This window comes from Tauraco erythrolophus, chromosome 20, assembly GCF_009769465.1.
Source record: "Tauraco erythrolophus isolate bTauEry1 chromosome 20, bTauEry1.pri, whole genome shotgun sequence".
NCBI classification, from domain to species: Eukaryota; Metazoa; Chordata; class Aves; order Musophagiformes; family Musophagidae; genus Tauraco; species Tauraco erythrolophus.
In genome coordinates this window covers 8641549-8657145 of record NC_141484.1, presented here as the reverse complement: position 1 = coordinate 8657145, position 15597 = coordinate 8641549, and the positions used below count along the sequence as shown (strand labels likewise).

General features: G+C 55.1%; 1 protein-coding gene across 3 annotated transcripts in view; it reads right to left on the bottom strand.

Annotated features, from left to right (window-relative positions):
* The window catches only part of MGAT5B (alpha-1,6-mannosylglycoprotein 6-beta-N-acetylglucosaminyltransferase B), a 61087-nt gene extending 46844 nt beyond the window's left edge, over positions 1–14243 (bottom strand). For all 3 annotated transcript variants that reach the window (XM_086624026.1, XM_086624027.1, XM_086624028.1), the window contains exons 1-2: positions 14176–14243; positions 7802–7914 (exon numbers count right to left, since the gene is read on the bottom strand). In XM_086624026.1, the coding sequence (XP_086480152.1) occupies positions 7802–7914; positions 14176–14243 (181 nt within the window). The remainder of the gene's footprint in view (positions 1–7801; positions 7915–14175) is intronic.
* Between the last annotated feature and the right edge of the window lie 1354 nt (positions 14244–15597).

Sequence of the window (15597 nt, the reverse complement as noted above, 5' to 3'; positions counted from 1 at the left end):
CCCAGCATCCTTCTAGGGAAGGAAAACCCAAAAGCCTATCCCCCCAGCTTCCCTCACCAAGGACATACTCCCAGCACTGACCAGTTCGCCTTGGCACCGACCAGGCAACTTCTCACAACATCAGCTGGCTGCTCCAGCCCCTGAGGCTGTTTGGAGCGGCTTCGGATGGGAGGGATGGATGCAGCGAGGCTGGAAACAAGCCCCAGGCACTGAAGAGCTGCACAGAGCACTGCTTCCCATGGGTGTCCCTCAGCTGGCACCCCCCCAACGGCCCATGGGCTTCAGGAGACTAGTCCAGCTCTGGATGCAGCAGCAGAAATATTAAGCACTGGGGATGTGCAGGAGCCGCGTGTCCCAGCTGGTGCCGGGGAGGTGACACACACCCGCTTACCCACACCCTCTCCAACAGGGACCAGGGAAACGCTCTGAACAATAGTCGCTTTCCAGAGGGCTTTGCATAAGCAAAGTCTGGAGTCAGATCCTAAGAACAGCCTCATCCCTCCACCTGGACCCGCATCCCGGCGACACGCGCTCCGGCAGCGGGTCCTGACAAGCTGCGTATGAGCCGCAGCAGACGGTTATCCAGAGCTGCTCAGCAAACATCAAAACATGAGACAACTCAGGAGAGGGTTATAACTCACTTGGGAAGAAACTGGGAATAACGAGCGCTGAGTTTGCACAGCAGAGCCTGTGCTCCCTCCCTCGCTTTGCCCGTGCCATCACGTCACTTGGTTACACGAGTCTTTGCAACCGGTTCTCCTGTCGCCTTCGCCGTGTGTTAAAAGCAGCAAGATAAATTTATAACTCACATGATTTTTTGAAAGCCAAGGGAACACGAGCATCCCTGGAACCACAGGTCTACGTGTCCTGTCTCAAGGAGGCTCAACCCAAGCCCCCACTCCCCCGTGCTCTCTCTAGTGAAGTCAAGCAAGAAAAGGGATTTTCAAAGCCGAAAAGCAACTTTTGGCTATTTTTGCCCAACTCAAGCTCCTGTCAGAAGAACTATGTGCTCCGCCAAGAAGAAATAACTGAGGAGCAGACTGGGATCTGTCACAAGTGGCAGTGACCCAAGTTTGCAACGGGTCCAGAAGTTCCCCTTCCCAAGCCAGAGGGAACCGGGGTGTGAGGATGAACACATCTGCGTTTGCTTTAAACCTCCTTTGAGCTGAGCAGCATCTCGCCACAGCCCAGACCTCGCAGGCAGAGCTGAAATGAGCCGTCCCCTCCTCTGCTGTCCTCCCTCATGATGAGCCGTACGCAGAGGGGACATGGTGGATCAGGATCCTGCACACAGACACCCCCCTCCTCCTCCTCCTAGCACAGCTGACTGCAAGGGAGGACAACAGAGTTATTCAAGCTCACTTTGATCGTTAGCAAATCTGAGCTTGACCTTTCTGCATCTCCTGTGAGAACAAACGGCGATGCTACCTGGTCATGCTAACCCAGCTGGGATGCTGCTGGAGCAGCAGGAAAACCAGCAGAGACAGGAGCTGGAGCAAAGGACCCCTTCGATGAGATCACGTAGGTTCTCACATTTCTATTTGGCCTCTTTGCTCTGCTCCTCAGGGAGCAATTCTAGGGACTGAACTAACATGAGATCCCATTGCTTCACGGTACTATGACTCTGGAACAGTGAAGATGCCCTACAAAACCCCGAGCAACCTTCAACATTATCTTCTGCAGCACATTCCTGCTCCTCCACCCCCCTCCACCAACACCCCTGCTCTGGAGAGAAACAGAAGCCACAAACACCAAAGCATTCAGCTGTGCTGCACAGCCCAAAACAATCTCCTCTTCTGTGTTCATTGACAGAAGAAATCGCATTAAGCAGGTGAGACTCCAGGAACTGGAGCAAGCGGCATCCACGGGAGAGACAGAGCACCCCAGCAGCTGGAACACAGGAGGGGTGCTGGGTTTGGGGAGAGCAGGGCAGGATTTCTGCCAGGTGATGTTAAGCACCATTTCCAGTTCCATGTGCCCCAACTGTTGTCTGCTGGACCCCTCCCAAGAGTCCCACACCCCAACACAGCAAATGATGCCCCAAAAAAGCAGCACTGCTCAGTTTCCCCCTGAGTCTGCACCCAGGACAAGATGTCCAAGCCAGCAAGGGAGGTTTCCCCAGCAGGCTCTCTCCACAACTATTCCACATTTATTTTTCTTTCCCTGCAAAATGAAAGCGAATGACCAAATCTCAGAGGCCTCGGCAGCAGAAGCTGTTCTCTGGCCACGGGCACTTCTGCTGTGCCGCAGACCAAGGGAAGTCCCCACAGGCACTGGTGCACTGCCCACCTCCAGACAGATCCAGGCAGACACCATTGCCCAGCTGCAGAAAGTCTCAGTGGCGTAGGACTGCGAAACCCCCCCTGGTCCACAAGCTGCTTAATATCCCTTCGGTGTCCACATCCTGCAGCCCCGAGAAGATCAGACCCCGAAACATCTCAGCAACCCAGGACAAGGCACAACAGCTTTGCAGATGATGTGCTTCACCCCTGCTCACTTGCATTGTCCAGCTTGCGCTCGAAAAACAGCTCTACCCCACCCTGGTCCTTCCTTTGTCCCCTGTCCCTACTGATCCTGCTTCCAAAGCAGCTGAGGAAACCCAACGCAGGAGCCCAGTTGCGGCCACCAGCAGGAAACCAGCCGGAGATGCTGCTGGGAGCAACTTTTGGGGTGGAGAAAGGCAGGTGTGGAGCTCTCAAGCTAAGCACCAACCCAGGCAGGAAACACTTGAAAATGGGTTGAAAAGACAGTTCTGGGAACAGTAAACACAACTCCAGCGCTCAGCACACCACCACTTCCCGAAGGCATGGAGACTGAAGGAGCTCAGCACCAGAACTGCTGTGCCTGCACGCAGACCCCAAGCACCGAGATGCCTTTATCTGTATGAACCACTCACAGCACTTGTATCAAAGCATCACCTGGGTCAGCTGAAATTAAACCAGAGCCCTCTTGCAAGGACCAGCAGCCCACAGCGAGGGCAGAGCTCAGCTCCAGCCGCAGAAATCAGGCATCTTTCCATTTTTTTAAACTAGCTACAGCAGTTGCAGGCAATATTCCAGCCACGTCTAATCACGTTTTAACACTTAATAACCTATTTTCCTCCACTAATCCCCTGCAGCAGCAAACTCCATCAGCGGGACGTACATCATCACCGAAAGCAGAGCAGGGCACAGCCGTGGGCAGAGGGGCTGCTGCCAAATCCCTCCCCAGCCGCACTTGCAAGCGCCACAATTAAAGATTTCGGTGCTTTCTCAGTCTCAGCCCCCTGACCCAAGACATCTTGACTCCAGCAGGAAAACAAAAGCGAAAGAAAAACTCTTGGAAAAAAAAAAAAACACACACAACCCAAACATTTTAAATTCTAAAGAGGAGGAGGAGAAAAGAGGGCACAGAAAACTCAGTCTCTCGAGTCCAGGGCTCTTCCCAAAGCATCTCCCACATTCAAAATTTATAGACTTATCTGTTCTCTTTTGTTTTTTATCTAGATCTTTGTTTGTAGAACAAATTCTCTCAGTGGCCATTTCAAAACTAAGGAACCTTTGCCTGTGTTTACTTGACAGCAGCGGATTAGGATAAAATAACTTGCAAGGGTTTTTTTATTTATTGTTAAGACACAAAGCCTCTGCTGCCTCGAATCACCAAGCAGAGGATCTGAGGAATGATTTCTGGCACACATCGAGAAACTTGGCTTTTGGAGAGAGCCTCCGAGAAGGAGATTCACATATAAGAATAAAATTAAAAAAAAAAATAAAAACGGGATTAACTTTTAGACTGTGACATTATCCATTTCTCCTTTTCATGCTCCTGCCTCACATCTATCGTCGTTTTGGTTCTCATCAGCTGCTCGCACAGTTCAGAAGCCAAGAAAAGCTCTGGGCAAGTCTGGGGCATTTTCATAAGCTTCCCCTTGGATTGCAATATCCGAGGTTCAGTGCTGAGCTGGTCAGGATACCCAGGGAGAAACAGGAGCAGCCCCAGCCATGATCCGTGGGTTTTACCATTCATCCACAACCCAACGGGATTTCTCCGATGTAAATGATTTTTCAGCACTCGGGTGCTGGGCTTCACCCCCCGGCTCTTTGCGGCCACCCCAACCCCGCAGGTATTTAAGCACACGGGCAGCTCGGCTTGCACAGCATCGCTGCTGAGCCTGGCAGGACACGGGGAAACAAGGACCAAACCACCACAAAAGCCGGGATCAGCCCTGGGAAGGACCACAGGAGTGGGCACTCGCTGGCCACAAACGTACCTGGCTAAACGCACCGGCTGCGCTGGTACCGCAGCCCATCCCCAGAGCCTATGGGGGAGGAGACTGCCAGCGTGCAATTATTATTCATCAATTAATGAATAATGCTCAAAAAGGCCCATTAAATCCAATGCTTCGCTGAGTCCATGCGGAGAGGAGAGCGGCAGCAGGGACCGGGCTCCTTCCCCAGGCGGGACCACCAATGCGTTCCAGAGGGCTCCACACCAGGAGCCCGGTCCCGGGAGATATTCAAGCCCGGACTTTGAGATGTGGCAGACCTGAGGCCACAGACCCAATAAATCCTCCAAAGCCAACGTCCCTGAACGTGTCCAGGTGAATACTGGCCCGATTCCCACCATGACCCACATCAAAAGCTCATCAGCCCAGTGAAATTCACCTGCTCCTTCCAGTTTGCCTTCAGACCAGCATCGTGCGCTTAACAGCGACAGTAACAACCAGCAATATTTCTTGGGTTTCCTTGGGATCCACAACGCATGTTAATTAAATGCCAGGTTGTTATTCAAAGAGACTTATCATGACTTCGCAGCCCTAATAAGCAGCATAACCAGTTCTGTTCTCATCAACCCATCGGCTTCGATGTGCGTCCAGCGTTCCTCCGCGTGAGCTCAGCATCACCCCAGCCAGGAGGGACCTCTGGAGTCTCTTCCCCGACCTCCTGCTCCAAGCAGAGCAGACCTAGGGGTCAGACTGAGCTGCCCACAGCCTCACATCAGCCAGATGTGTTCTGAAAGTCTCCGAGGATGGAGTTTCCCCACCTCACCAGCTTCCCAGAGGCTTTGACTCCCCATTTCCCAGTGCTGCCATTGAGGTTGCCCAGCATGCATCACCCCTCCTGCCTTTTTCCATGGGTGGGATAATCAGGTTTTCCCAGCCATCAGAGCCTCCCCCCGACAGCTACAACCCTTTAGAGGTGACAGAGGGGTCTGCAGTGACGTTGGCTGGCTCCTGTCCAGCTCCAGTCTTGTACACGCCCTGAGGTCTTGGTCTCACCATGTAGTAGCTGCGTGCAGGGAGCCCTGCTGAGAACAGCTACGTCAACATGCAGGATGGCCGATCCCTACATAGCAGTATCACAGGAAAGGCTGAACCCCAACAGTCTCAACCTGGTGTTAAAGAGCTAGAAAGAACCCCTCAGGTTGTGCCTGCCAAGTCCCGGGGACAAAGAACAGAACCTTCTTCCAAAACGGCATCCCTCCCCCAGAGACGAGAGAGGATGCTCTGTGTTTCAAAACGACCACGAATGACCCAAATCTTCCCCGACAAGAAACACAGCAACAGCCAAATTTGCAGCAATTCATCTGGAAGCAACACCTCGCTTGGCAAATCTATCCAATAAAGGAAAAAATAAAATGGTTTTACGTTGAATTTCTGAACTTCTTAACAAAGCAGGACTTGCCTTAGCCAGCTACACACCTAAGAGACCAAAAGCTTGAAAAATTAGAGGACCTAGGATATAATTTTTTTTTTTTTCTTCTTTAAATGAGACCAACCAGCCATTACCAGAAGCAACACCCAGACCCATGCAGCCTGGAAGCAAAGCAGCGGGCATCCCCCTGGGCAGCAAGGCAGGCTGGCAGCACACCCTTCTGCGGAGCCAAGGGGACCCACCGCAGCTGGGAGCTCAGCTGCAAGGTGAAACCCATTTCCACACCTCGATTTAATCACCTAAAGCAGTGAGGGTGGAGGACTCAGAGGTGTGAGAGCCCGAAGAAGGAGGTTTCTTTTGATCCAGCTCCAGGACTGCGCTGACATTGCACCCAGTAAATAAGAAACACGTAAGGATGGGAACCAGTGGACTCAAAGATCTGGGTTAAATAAGGATGGGAAAAGCTATTCCCCTCCAAAGAATCCACAAAGGGGATAAAGCAACTGGATAAATGTCTTTTTGCCATCATTTCATCACAGCTTTAGAGTCGTCTGGGGTGGGACCAGGGGCTTCTGCAGGTTTCTGGAAACCTTTGCTGCTGTTTGCAGCATGGCTTGTGTCACCTCTCAGCTGGGGCTGGTCCCGCAGCTCATCAGCCCCTCTTTGCCTTTCTTCTAGTTCTCTGCAAACCTCCTGGGACAGAGGGCAGCTCTAACAAATGACACCTTTTATTCCAAACTCAGGAACCTTTTCAGGAGCCATCTCCTCAAAAGCCAAGCTTGGAGAAGGCAGCGGTCCAGGGGCTTCTGCCCACCCTCCTCACGTGAAGCTTCTCATCCCGAGAAGGAAGAAATTCCCTATAACCAGGCTTCACTCACCAGCTGTCCCGGGAGCTGTGCTTGGCACAGTAACAGAGACATTAACCCAGCACCCACCCCCAGGGGCAGGTACCCTGACCATGGGAAAACACGGAGAAAATACCGAAAGGCACCAATCCTGCAACCTGCTCCGGCTCAGGCTGAGGTCAGACAACCAGTCCCTTGGAGAAGGGGCTTAATGGGGTTGGTGATGGGAACAATTAGGGGAGCATGGTGGGAGAAAACCAAGCCACCGTGTGCTCCATCCACTGGGGAGAAAGCAAAGCCAGCTGCCACAGGCTGCACATTAATCTCTCTGAAAGTCAACTAAGCAGTTCACAAGCACCATTCAACTTCTGGAAACCACCAGTTTAGTCCTCTCCTTCTGTAAGAAAGCAACTAGCACTTCTTCCAGCACCACAGGAAAGGATTTAGTGCCCCAAAAAAATAATAAATCACATTCCAGGTGAGGCTGGGGATCTCAAATCCCTCCACATCTTTGGTATGGAGGAGGAGAAAACCACAGCGGCCTGACCAAGCTTATCTCACCCTGCTCACCAGAGTTCAAGCTGGGCATTTCCCTCTGTGCAATTCAGTCGTGCTGTTCCAGGCTAGGATCACAGAGGAAAAGTCAGGGCGAAGCTTAGTCCAGTGCAGCAGAGTCCTCCCAGAGCAAGGGCAGGACACAACCCACCCACCATGGAAGCTTCCTCCTGAGCTGGCTGCACGTCTCACCAAAAAAGGTGTTTTTAAAAGAGGTAACAGAAAGCACACTTGCTAAAAATCAGAATATTTCTCTTCTACTTTTCAGTACCTCCATGAAACCACAAAGGCCTTTTATTTTCCCATTCCTAAGAAAGAATTTCCACCCCCTGCAGACCAAAACTGCCCAAAACCCCTGAGCCCTCCAAGTATCCAAGCCCAATCCTCAGCACGTCAGCCTGGGTGCAGCCCATGTATCCCACACCACTGCCAGCAGCTGAAGATCGAATCCCATCAGCCCCAGCCACCAGTGTTTTCCCATCCCTCTACCATGAGCCAGGGTCAGCATCCACACATCCCCGCTGTGCCCATGCACCTCTGGATGTGAACACAGCCAGGTTTTTGCCACCTGGCTGCAAAGCACCCCATGCCACAGCAAGAAGGGTCAGCAGGACCCTGAGCCATCCTGGCATCCCTGGTCAGGAGGGAGCCTTGGCAATGGAGGCACCCGAGCACCATCCCCCCTGCATCCCTGGTGCTCGGCTGGACCACACGCTTCGGGGTCATCGAGCGCCACGCGGAACGGGACAGGCACGGATCCACTCTTACCTTCGGTGCGGATGGTGAAGGGCGAGTCCCCCAGGCGCTTGGCTGAGAACTGCCCTCCCAGCGACGTCATTAGGAAGCACAGGGTGAAAAATCCAATGCCCAGCACGAATATCCTGCAGGAGGGAAAGCAAAGGTGTAGGAAGGTGTGACAAGCGACCGGCTCACACCTGGCATTGCCCTGCCACCCTTCGCACCCCCGGGTAATCCTTCTGCACAGCAGCACAAGCCACCTATTAATTTGGGGCGTCTGGAAGAGGCAGTCAGGACAATCCCTCCATCCTTCCCAACCACTCCATCCCCACGGCTCACCCCACACAGCCCGGACAAGGAGCATCTCTGCAGCCCCAGCCCCATGAGGGCACACCAGTACCTCACTCCAACCATGGCCAGACCCACATGTGTGTCATGAAGAGCCCTGAGATGCTTCTGAGCAAATCCTGGCACAGGGCAGGCAGGTTTTGCCTAACAAGACCCTCCAAAATCCCCACAGCTGGCTCCGACAGGCAGCCCTCGAGAGCGAGCAGAGGACTTGAGCCTTAGGTGGGAAATCTGAGCCAGATCACGACTGCCCTTGGGATGCCCCACTAGATCCAGCCCAAGAACCTGACAGCCCTTGCAGACTGCAGGAACCACCACAATAAACAATTCCCACATTCCTCCTGGGAGAGTCTAGAGAAAAGAGAGACCTTGTACCTTCCCTTCCTCCCAAAGAATCTAAAAAAAGTATTTAAAAAAAATAAAAGGTCTTTTGTTCCCTCTGTAACTAGGCCACCAGTATGTGCCATTGTGTCCAGCATCGCCTAGCCCTGCGCACAGCAGGACACGGAGGGACCCGCACTGGCGGCTCACACCTGGGACCTTCCCATCGCCACTTTGTTCATCCAGAGCACAGGATGGGCCAGCAGGAAAGCAGCTCCCAGGGGGATGCACCGGCAGGATGCCGACTCGCACGTCGCTCCCAGCCGAGCTCATGGTCACCCCACAGCTGCCAGAGAGGTGGGAGCCGTCAGCATCACTCCTATTCAGACCCAAATCCAGGGCAGAGGATCCCAGCCAGGCAAACCCAAGGAAAACATCAAGGAACAGAAGGAGAAAAAGGCAACTGACAGCCAGCCTTGGGAAACAACCGGTTTGTCTTCAAATAGATAAGTGCTCCTGGGACAGGGAACTGAGAAGCCCTCAGGGGACCCCGCTGGCACTTCTGCCTCTCGGCAACCCCGAGCCACAGGGAAGAGGACGGGAACCCATCACTCTGCTTTACAAGTTCACAGCATTATCTGCAGGGCTCAGGAGCCACGCACGGAAACACAGTGCAGCCACTCAACACCGAAACCAGGATTTTCCAGAGAAAGGCTGGCAAAGGAATGCCACAGCCCTCCATCTAACCGTTACTGGTAGCTAAAAGGCAGAGGATTCGGAGCCAGCCATCGAGTCAGGGCTACAACGCACCAGCATTGCCGTTATCTGCTGATGGAAAGGGCTGGCAAATGAAGTAACTTCCTTCAAAGCACTCACCTACGGGAGAGGTCATGGAGTGCTGAAGGACAGAGTCGAGCAGCTCAAGGACTGGGCTTCCTCAGGGAGATCTGCTGGAGGAGCTCCCAGAGCAGGTCCCCACCGCCCCAGCAAGGCACAGCCAGGCTCCTCCTGCCCAGAGAGGCTCCTGGGCAGGACACGGTGTCTTCATGGGACCCTGCGGACTCCCCACCTCCATCCCATCATCTCTGACACTGCTCCTGCACAGCAAACACACAGCTGAGCCCCAGACCCAGGGCAGCTTTGCTCTCAGCATCGGGCAGCTCGAGAGCAAAGCGTGTCCTCTGCCTGCTCTGAGGAGAGCCAGTCCTGCCCACCCCACATCGCCCCACTCCCATGGATTGGCCCTACCCCGTCCCCAGCTGGGTCCCAGCAGATTGAGGGCACCTGGCCACAGGCTCTGAACAAGCAGCACTCTGCAGCTCCTGATCCCCTTCTCATCCCCCACCTGATCAAGAGAAAAAGCAACACCCTGGGCTCATTAGCTTTAACGAGCTCTGCCCAACACCAGCATAAACCCTCGCTAACCCTTTTAGAGACCCCCAGCCAGGTGCCAGCAGAGCTGACCCACCTGGGTGAAGGGATGCTCAAGTGTATCAGTAAAACCACCCAACACCCCTGTGCAGGAACTCCGGGAGCGAAGCAGCTCAAGTCCTTTTTATTTCTGAAGGAGCCTGCCCTGGGGGGGTGGAAAGCAGTTTAAACGAGCTATAAAAAGCATCACGCTCAGCTAATCCAGACTCCTGTCCCTGAAGGCCTGTCCATAGGCACGGCTGGCATGTCCTACAAGCAGCAGCCGCCCGCAGAGCACACCCATCCCCTCTCCGGCAGATGCTGATGAACCATCGAGCCGCAGCGGTTGTACGCGGAGGTGACTACAGCCCCTCTCAAAGCAGACCTCAGAGAAGGGTTTGCAGAAAGCCACGGTCCAGCTTCAGCAGGGAGGTGATTGCAGAGGCAGCAGAGCATCCCTGGTGCTGCGAAGCAACGTGGTGTCTCATGAACTGCTTGGGGAAGGGGCGATTTGGGAACTTTAGTCCATTCCCATTATCACACCCTGCGTGCAGCCACGCAGCGCTGGGTCTGGAAGAGGCTCCCAGGAACGCGACGGAGGGGACTGCAGCACCCATCTCAGCCTCGCAGGGATGAAACTGTCCTTAGAGCAGGAGAGGGGGAAAGCTGTCTGCCATGGCACCTCCCTGGCAGGAGAGGACAGTGGAGAAGGCACAAGCTGGAGGAGGAGGTCAAAGTCCAGCCATGCCCCACGACCAAGGGTCCTTCCTGGGAGCACATCACGATACAAAACCCATCCAGAGGCCTCATCGTGCTGCCAGCTGCCTCCTCCCCCAAAGGGGTATTTTAATGAAGCATCACCTGATTAAACAATCAGAGCTGATCCTGCTCTTCATTCTCATCCCTCCTATTGACAATATTTTCCTCATTATGCAAGATCTTGTTTATGCATTTTAATCTTCATCATTATACTCTGGCAAGAAGTGAAAGAAAAAAGACCACGGAAGGAAAGAGAAAAAGAGGAAGGAAAGAGAAAAAGAGGAAGGAAAGAGAAAGATTCAAAGGTGATCTAGCATCTCATTAGGAGACAAAATCTTTTTGACTTTGACTGGATTACAGGGAGAGTGGCAGAGACCAAGGATGCTTTTTTCCTAAAATAAAAAAAAAAAAAAGGATCAGAGCCTAACCAGGATGAATGTGCCTAGAAGAGAAGTGGATCCAGCCCAGCAGCAGTGCTCCAGGGGGCAGGGAGGTTGCAGAGCCGGGCTCTCAGCCTGAGGACCCCGTCTCTTTTACTTTGTGCCAATCTTCTCCAGGTGAATAAAAACACTTGTCCCAGTCTTAACTGAGCAGAAACTCCTTGTGCAGAAACAAATGCCATGAAGCAGGTAAAACACATCACGGCCCAGATCTTCCAAATTGCTCATCAAACACACTGGGCCCTCTGTCCCCAAAAATCAAGTCTCACTCACTAAAGACCATGGAGTTCCAATGACCAAACCACATCTGCTTTGCACGCTGGCATTACCTGTCATCGCACGTCACGTTTAATTCATCACCTGGTGCCAAGTCTCTCTCTACATCCTCCTCGAACTGAAACGTTCACAATTCTGGGCTCTGGCTTGGTGCCCAAAGGAGAAGGAAGCCAAATTCCCCGAGTCTTTAGTGAAAATTGGAAGTGACGCCTCAGTCACTGCAGATTTTGGCCCATGGAACTGAAAGCTGGACATGGCCAGGAGGGTCTGAGCGATGAGCTGGGAAGGCAATGGGGGGAGGAAGGCCTGCAGCACCCAGCGGGATGGGGCTGTGACACCAGGACTGCCTGTCCACGGTGCTGCATCACCCAGCTGGGACCCACGGGGACAATATCACACAGGTGCACAGGGAACCCGAAGGCTATGGAGAAAGGTAGTATCTTCTCTTAGACAAGTTTTCAACATCCAAGTCTCTTGACCCCAAAAGCTGCTCCGCAATTTCCGACAGCAGCAGCCAGGCTAATCAAAGATGCTCCCTCTCCCACAAACCTCGTTTTGCTCAGAGCCTGATGCCATCACGGCGCTGTCGAAATGATGCTCAGACACAGAAATCTTCCTCCGCAAAGAGGACCACAGTGAACTCTCTTCCTGGCCAGTGTCACAGACACATGAAAAGCCTGGCTTTGGTTTCCAGCTGACAAACATGCCTGAACTCCCCATATCCTGCAGAACCAAGAGCTGAGTGAGCTGGACCTGAGCTCTCCCAGCCCCACAGTGAATTCTTGACTGAATCCGGCACTGTCACAAATTAAACACCTTTTCATGCCGAGACAACGTCAGAGCCATCCTTGGACATTTCTACAAACCATTCCTACACTGATTTGCTCTCTCTCCCCTTCCCATTTGCTGCAGGCACTTTCACAGCTCGGGGCTTCGCATTGCTTTGCTAAGCATGTCTGGAGCACGATTAATGAAATGTTTTGGTGCAAAGGGTCAGGTTTCCTGTCTGCTGTTTGCTGATGGCACTGCTGCCAGGAGGCTACACCAGGCAGGGGGTCGCACCATGGGCTTCTGTAGAGCAGCAAGGCTTTGTCCAGACGGCAATGACCACCCCATTATAAGCCCTATCCTGATCACCAGTATCTCCCACTCCTGCAGGTCATCCCTGATCCCCGAGAACATGGGATGATGATTTTAGGGGAGCAGTGCTGATCTGTGTTGTGTTACAGCCAGAGCGAGGCAGTGCCAACACTTGCCAGCACTGGACTGGGAGCAAGGGGACATGATGTGGAGGCGTCAGGCTCAGCATGACACCAAGGTGGAGGAGGTGCAGTGCTGGACACTGCGGGACAGGTAAGAGAGGGTCTTGGGAATAGAATTCTCCTCTCACACAGGGAAAGTCCGGCTGGTTAACAATAGGGTAACCCCACTGGTTCCAGGCGCATCCATACTCGTCTGCACTGGTTTGAGAGCAGAAGCCAGCCCAGGGCATGCAGACAGGACCGTGCAGGTGCTCCACTCTGCGACGGACACCAGGGACCCTCCAGCCTGGTGCTCTCCTGCCGTAAAAACCCTTCTTCCACACACATCCTCATGTCCAATGGGACTTTTTGACCACCCTGAGACTCACTGCCTGCACTTCCCAGCCTGATCCCAGGTCACTGCTGAAGATGGGCTTCCCCTGCCCCAGGGTAATGCCCAGGGCACAGGGGAGAGGGATGCCCAGAGCAGTCACCTCCTCACTACGGACTTCAAATGCACTTAAGAAAGCAAACAGCCAAGCAAAGAGCGTACCCCTGGGGTGCACGTGTCTTTCCCACCTCTCTCACAGTCATTCCCCACTCTGCACTCGGAGCAAGCCCGAGCCGTGGGGACCCTCACGCCGCTGCTCAGGCACCACTTTCTGACATCACCTTGGCCATGTCCCCCAGCCCCAGGGCACTGTCACGGGATCCAGCCGCAGGAATCCCTCCAGGCAAGCAGAGCAGAGCCCGGTAATTCCCGGGAAGAGGCAGACGACATCTCCAAACCTGTGCACAAGCGAGCAGCACAAGCACAGCCCCATCCTCTTTCCCAGCTCTGGGCGGTAGCCTGGGCTAAGCAAACAGGCAGCAGGCAGGTCCCTCCGGTGATCCCAGGTCATCCCCAGCCGCCCAAAACAGCTGGGACTGCTGGCAGCTGCCAGGCAAGGCTCACCCACCCTGTGCTTCACCCCCCCGCGGCACTTTCCCCTTCTGTGGGTTTGTGGTCCCTCTCCCCATACAAAAAACAAGCTATTCTCAGCATCTCCCATGTGTCTCAAGCCTGGGAGCAACCAAAGCGCATCTCCGGTGAAATAAGGAAGCTGGAGAGCAAGGATTGGAAGGGGAAATCAAATGCATGGAAGCAAAAATGGGGAGAGTCACACCGAGGGGGAAAAGGAAATAGGTAGGCACGGGCGTGCTGGAGCTGGAGGGTTTCAGGCTTCGATATCAACCCCAGCCCTGGTGCTGGTTCAGGGTGGGCTTCGAAATCCCCATCAGCACGAGTGGATTTAAAGCAGAGGAGCCGATTCTCCACCAAGTACCGATATCTCCGAGAACGGGATTAGAAAAGCCGGCGGCAAACAGCCCTATAACCAACCCCCAGAAGATCCAGGCGCGACGAGCGAACCGGGAGCCGCCAGAACCAGCAGGCTGACCTGCGGGCAAACTTGCCTGGATCCTCGACACCCTAACCTGGGCTCAATCCCCCCCACCTCCACAGCCCCCCCACGCAAAACGTGCCCCGAAAACCGCTTCCCAGCCCGCAGGGGCCGAGCGAGACGGGGGGGGAGCCAGGGGGGGAGCAACAAGAAAATAACAACTTTACCTAAAGGGTCTCAAGGTGACGAGGCATCTTCTGACCATTATCTTCCCATCCGCGTTGACTGTGATCATCGTTCAAAGTTGCGCAGAGAGCGGGGAGGGGGCGGCCCCCGCACCCCCCCACCGACCCACCGAGCGGGGCTCAGCGGGCGGAGCGCGGGGCTCCGCGGGGGCGCATGGCGGGGCGCGGAGCGGGCGCGGAGCACCTCCCCGCCCGCCCTACCCCTACCCGCAACCGGCCGAGCCCATCGCCGGGCCGCTCCGCTCCGCGCAGCCCCCGCGGGGCGCCGCACCCTGCCCTGCCCCGCTCCGCTCCGCGCAGCCCCGCGGAGGCGGCTCCGCCCCGCGCAGCCTGCGCCGGGCGCCGCGTGCCATCTAGCGGCAGCGCGGCCGCGCAGTGCCCGGGGAGGGGAGGCGGGGGGGGGCTGGGGAGGGAGCGGCTGCCCCCCGGAGGGGAGAGGTATTTTTTTCGGGGGGAAAATGGCCGTTTCGCGGCGGGGCGGCCGCATCGTGGGGCAGGTGACCGCCCGCGGCGCGGTGGCTTTGGGAATGGCCCTTGTTGGGAAAAGGGGTTGGGAGTGTCAAAGCCTGCGTGCTGTTTGGTTTTGGGGGCTGCGAGGAGCAGGGCAAGCCACCCTCCTGGGGGGGTGAGGGGGTCCGGAGTCCGGCTCTGGCAGCTCCGGCCTGCGGCTTGGCTTCCCCAGCACCCTCTTTTCTTTTTGGGGAGGTCACAGTCACGGCCCATGATGGGGCTTCCCAATGTCCCTGGGCACCCCTGGGTGCTGCTGAAAGGACCGTGGTGGCATGGGGGGGCAGGGCAGGGCAGCGTCCTTGGGAAGACAAAGAAGGGGCCGTGAGAGCTGAGGCAGGAGAAGCAGCTGCTGAGCTCAGCAGAGGTGTTCCTGGCTCACGTGTGACAGACGGCAGGCACGGAAAGCCTCCCAAAGCTTGGGACTTAAAGGAGCCAAATGTGCAGAGAGCCTGGAGGCACCCCATTTCCAGCCCCTGACTCAAGGGTGCTCAGCCGGCACAGGTGCACCCCACCGGCGGGGAGGGAGGGGATGCATCGCCCCACGGGGTGAGCACGAAATTGCAGAGGGCTGGAAGGAGACCGTTGTCCTCGACTTGTATGTTCCCAGGCTCTGGGATAGGACCAGGCTGGTGCCTGGGGGGCTTTGGACCAAACAGGGCCCTCTCATGCCATGCTGGCCCCATGGCTGTCTGTCCCTCTCTGCACTTGACACCACCATGGGCACCATAAAGCACGGAGTGACATTGGGGAAAAGCTGCTCCTTTGCCTTCCCCATGGTGGGACACTCTCCTCCCATGGTCTTTCCCAGCCCTTCTCCATCCTGCTTGCTGCCCGGGCGAGAAACGTTCCTCCAACCCCAATGACCTGGCATGGCTCAACCATCTACTCTGCGAG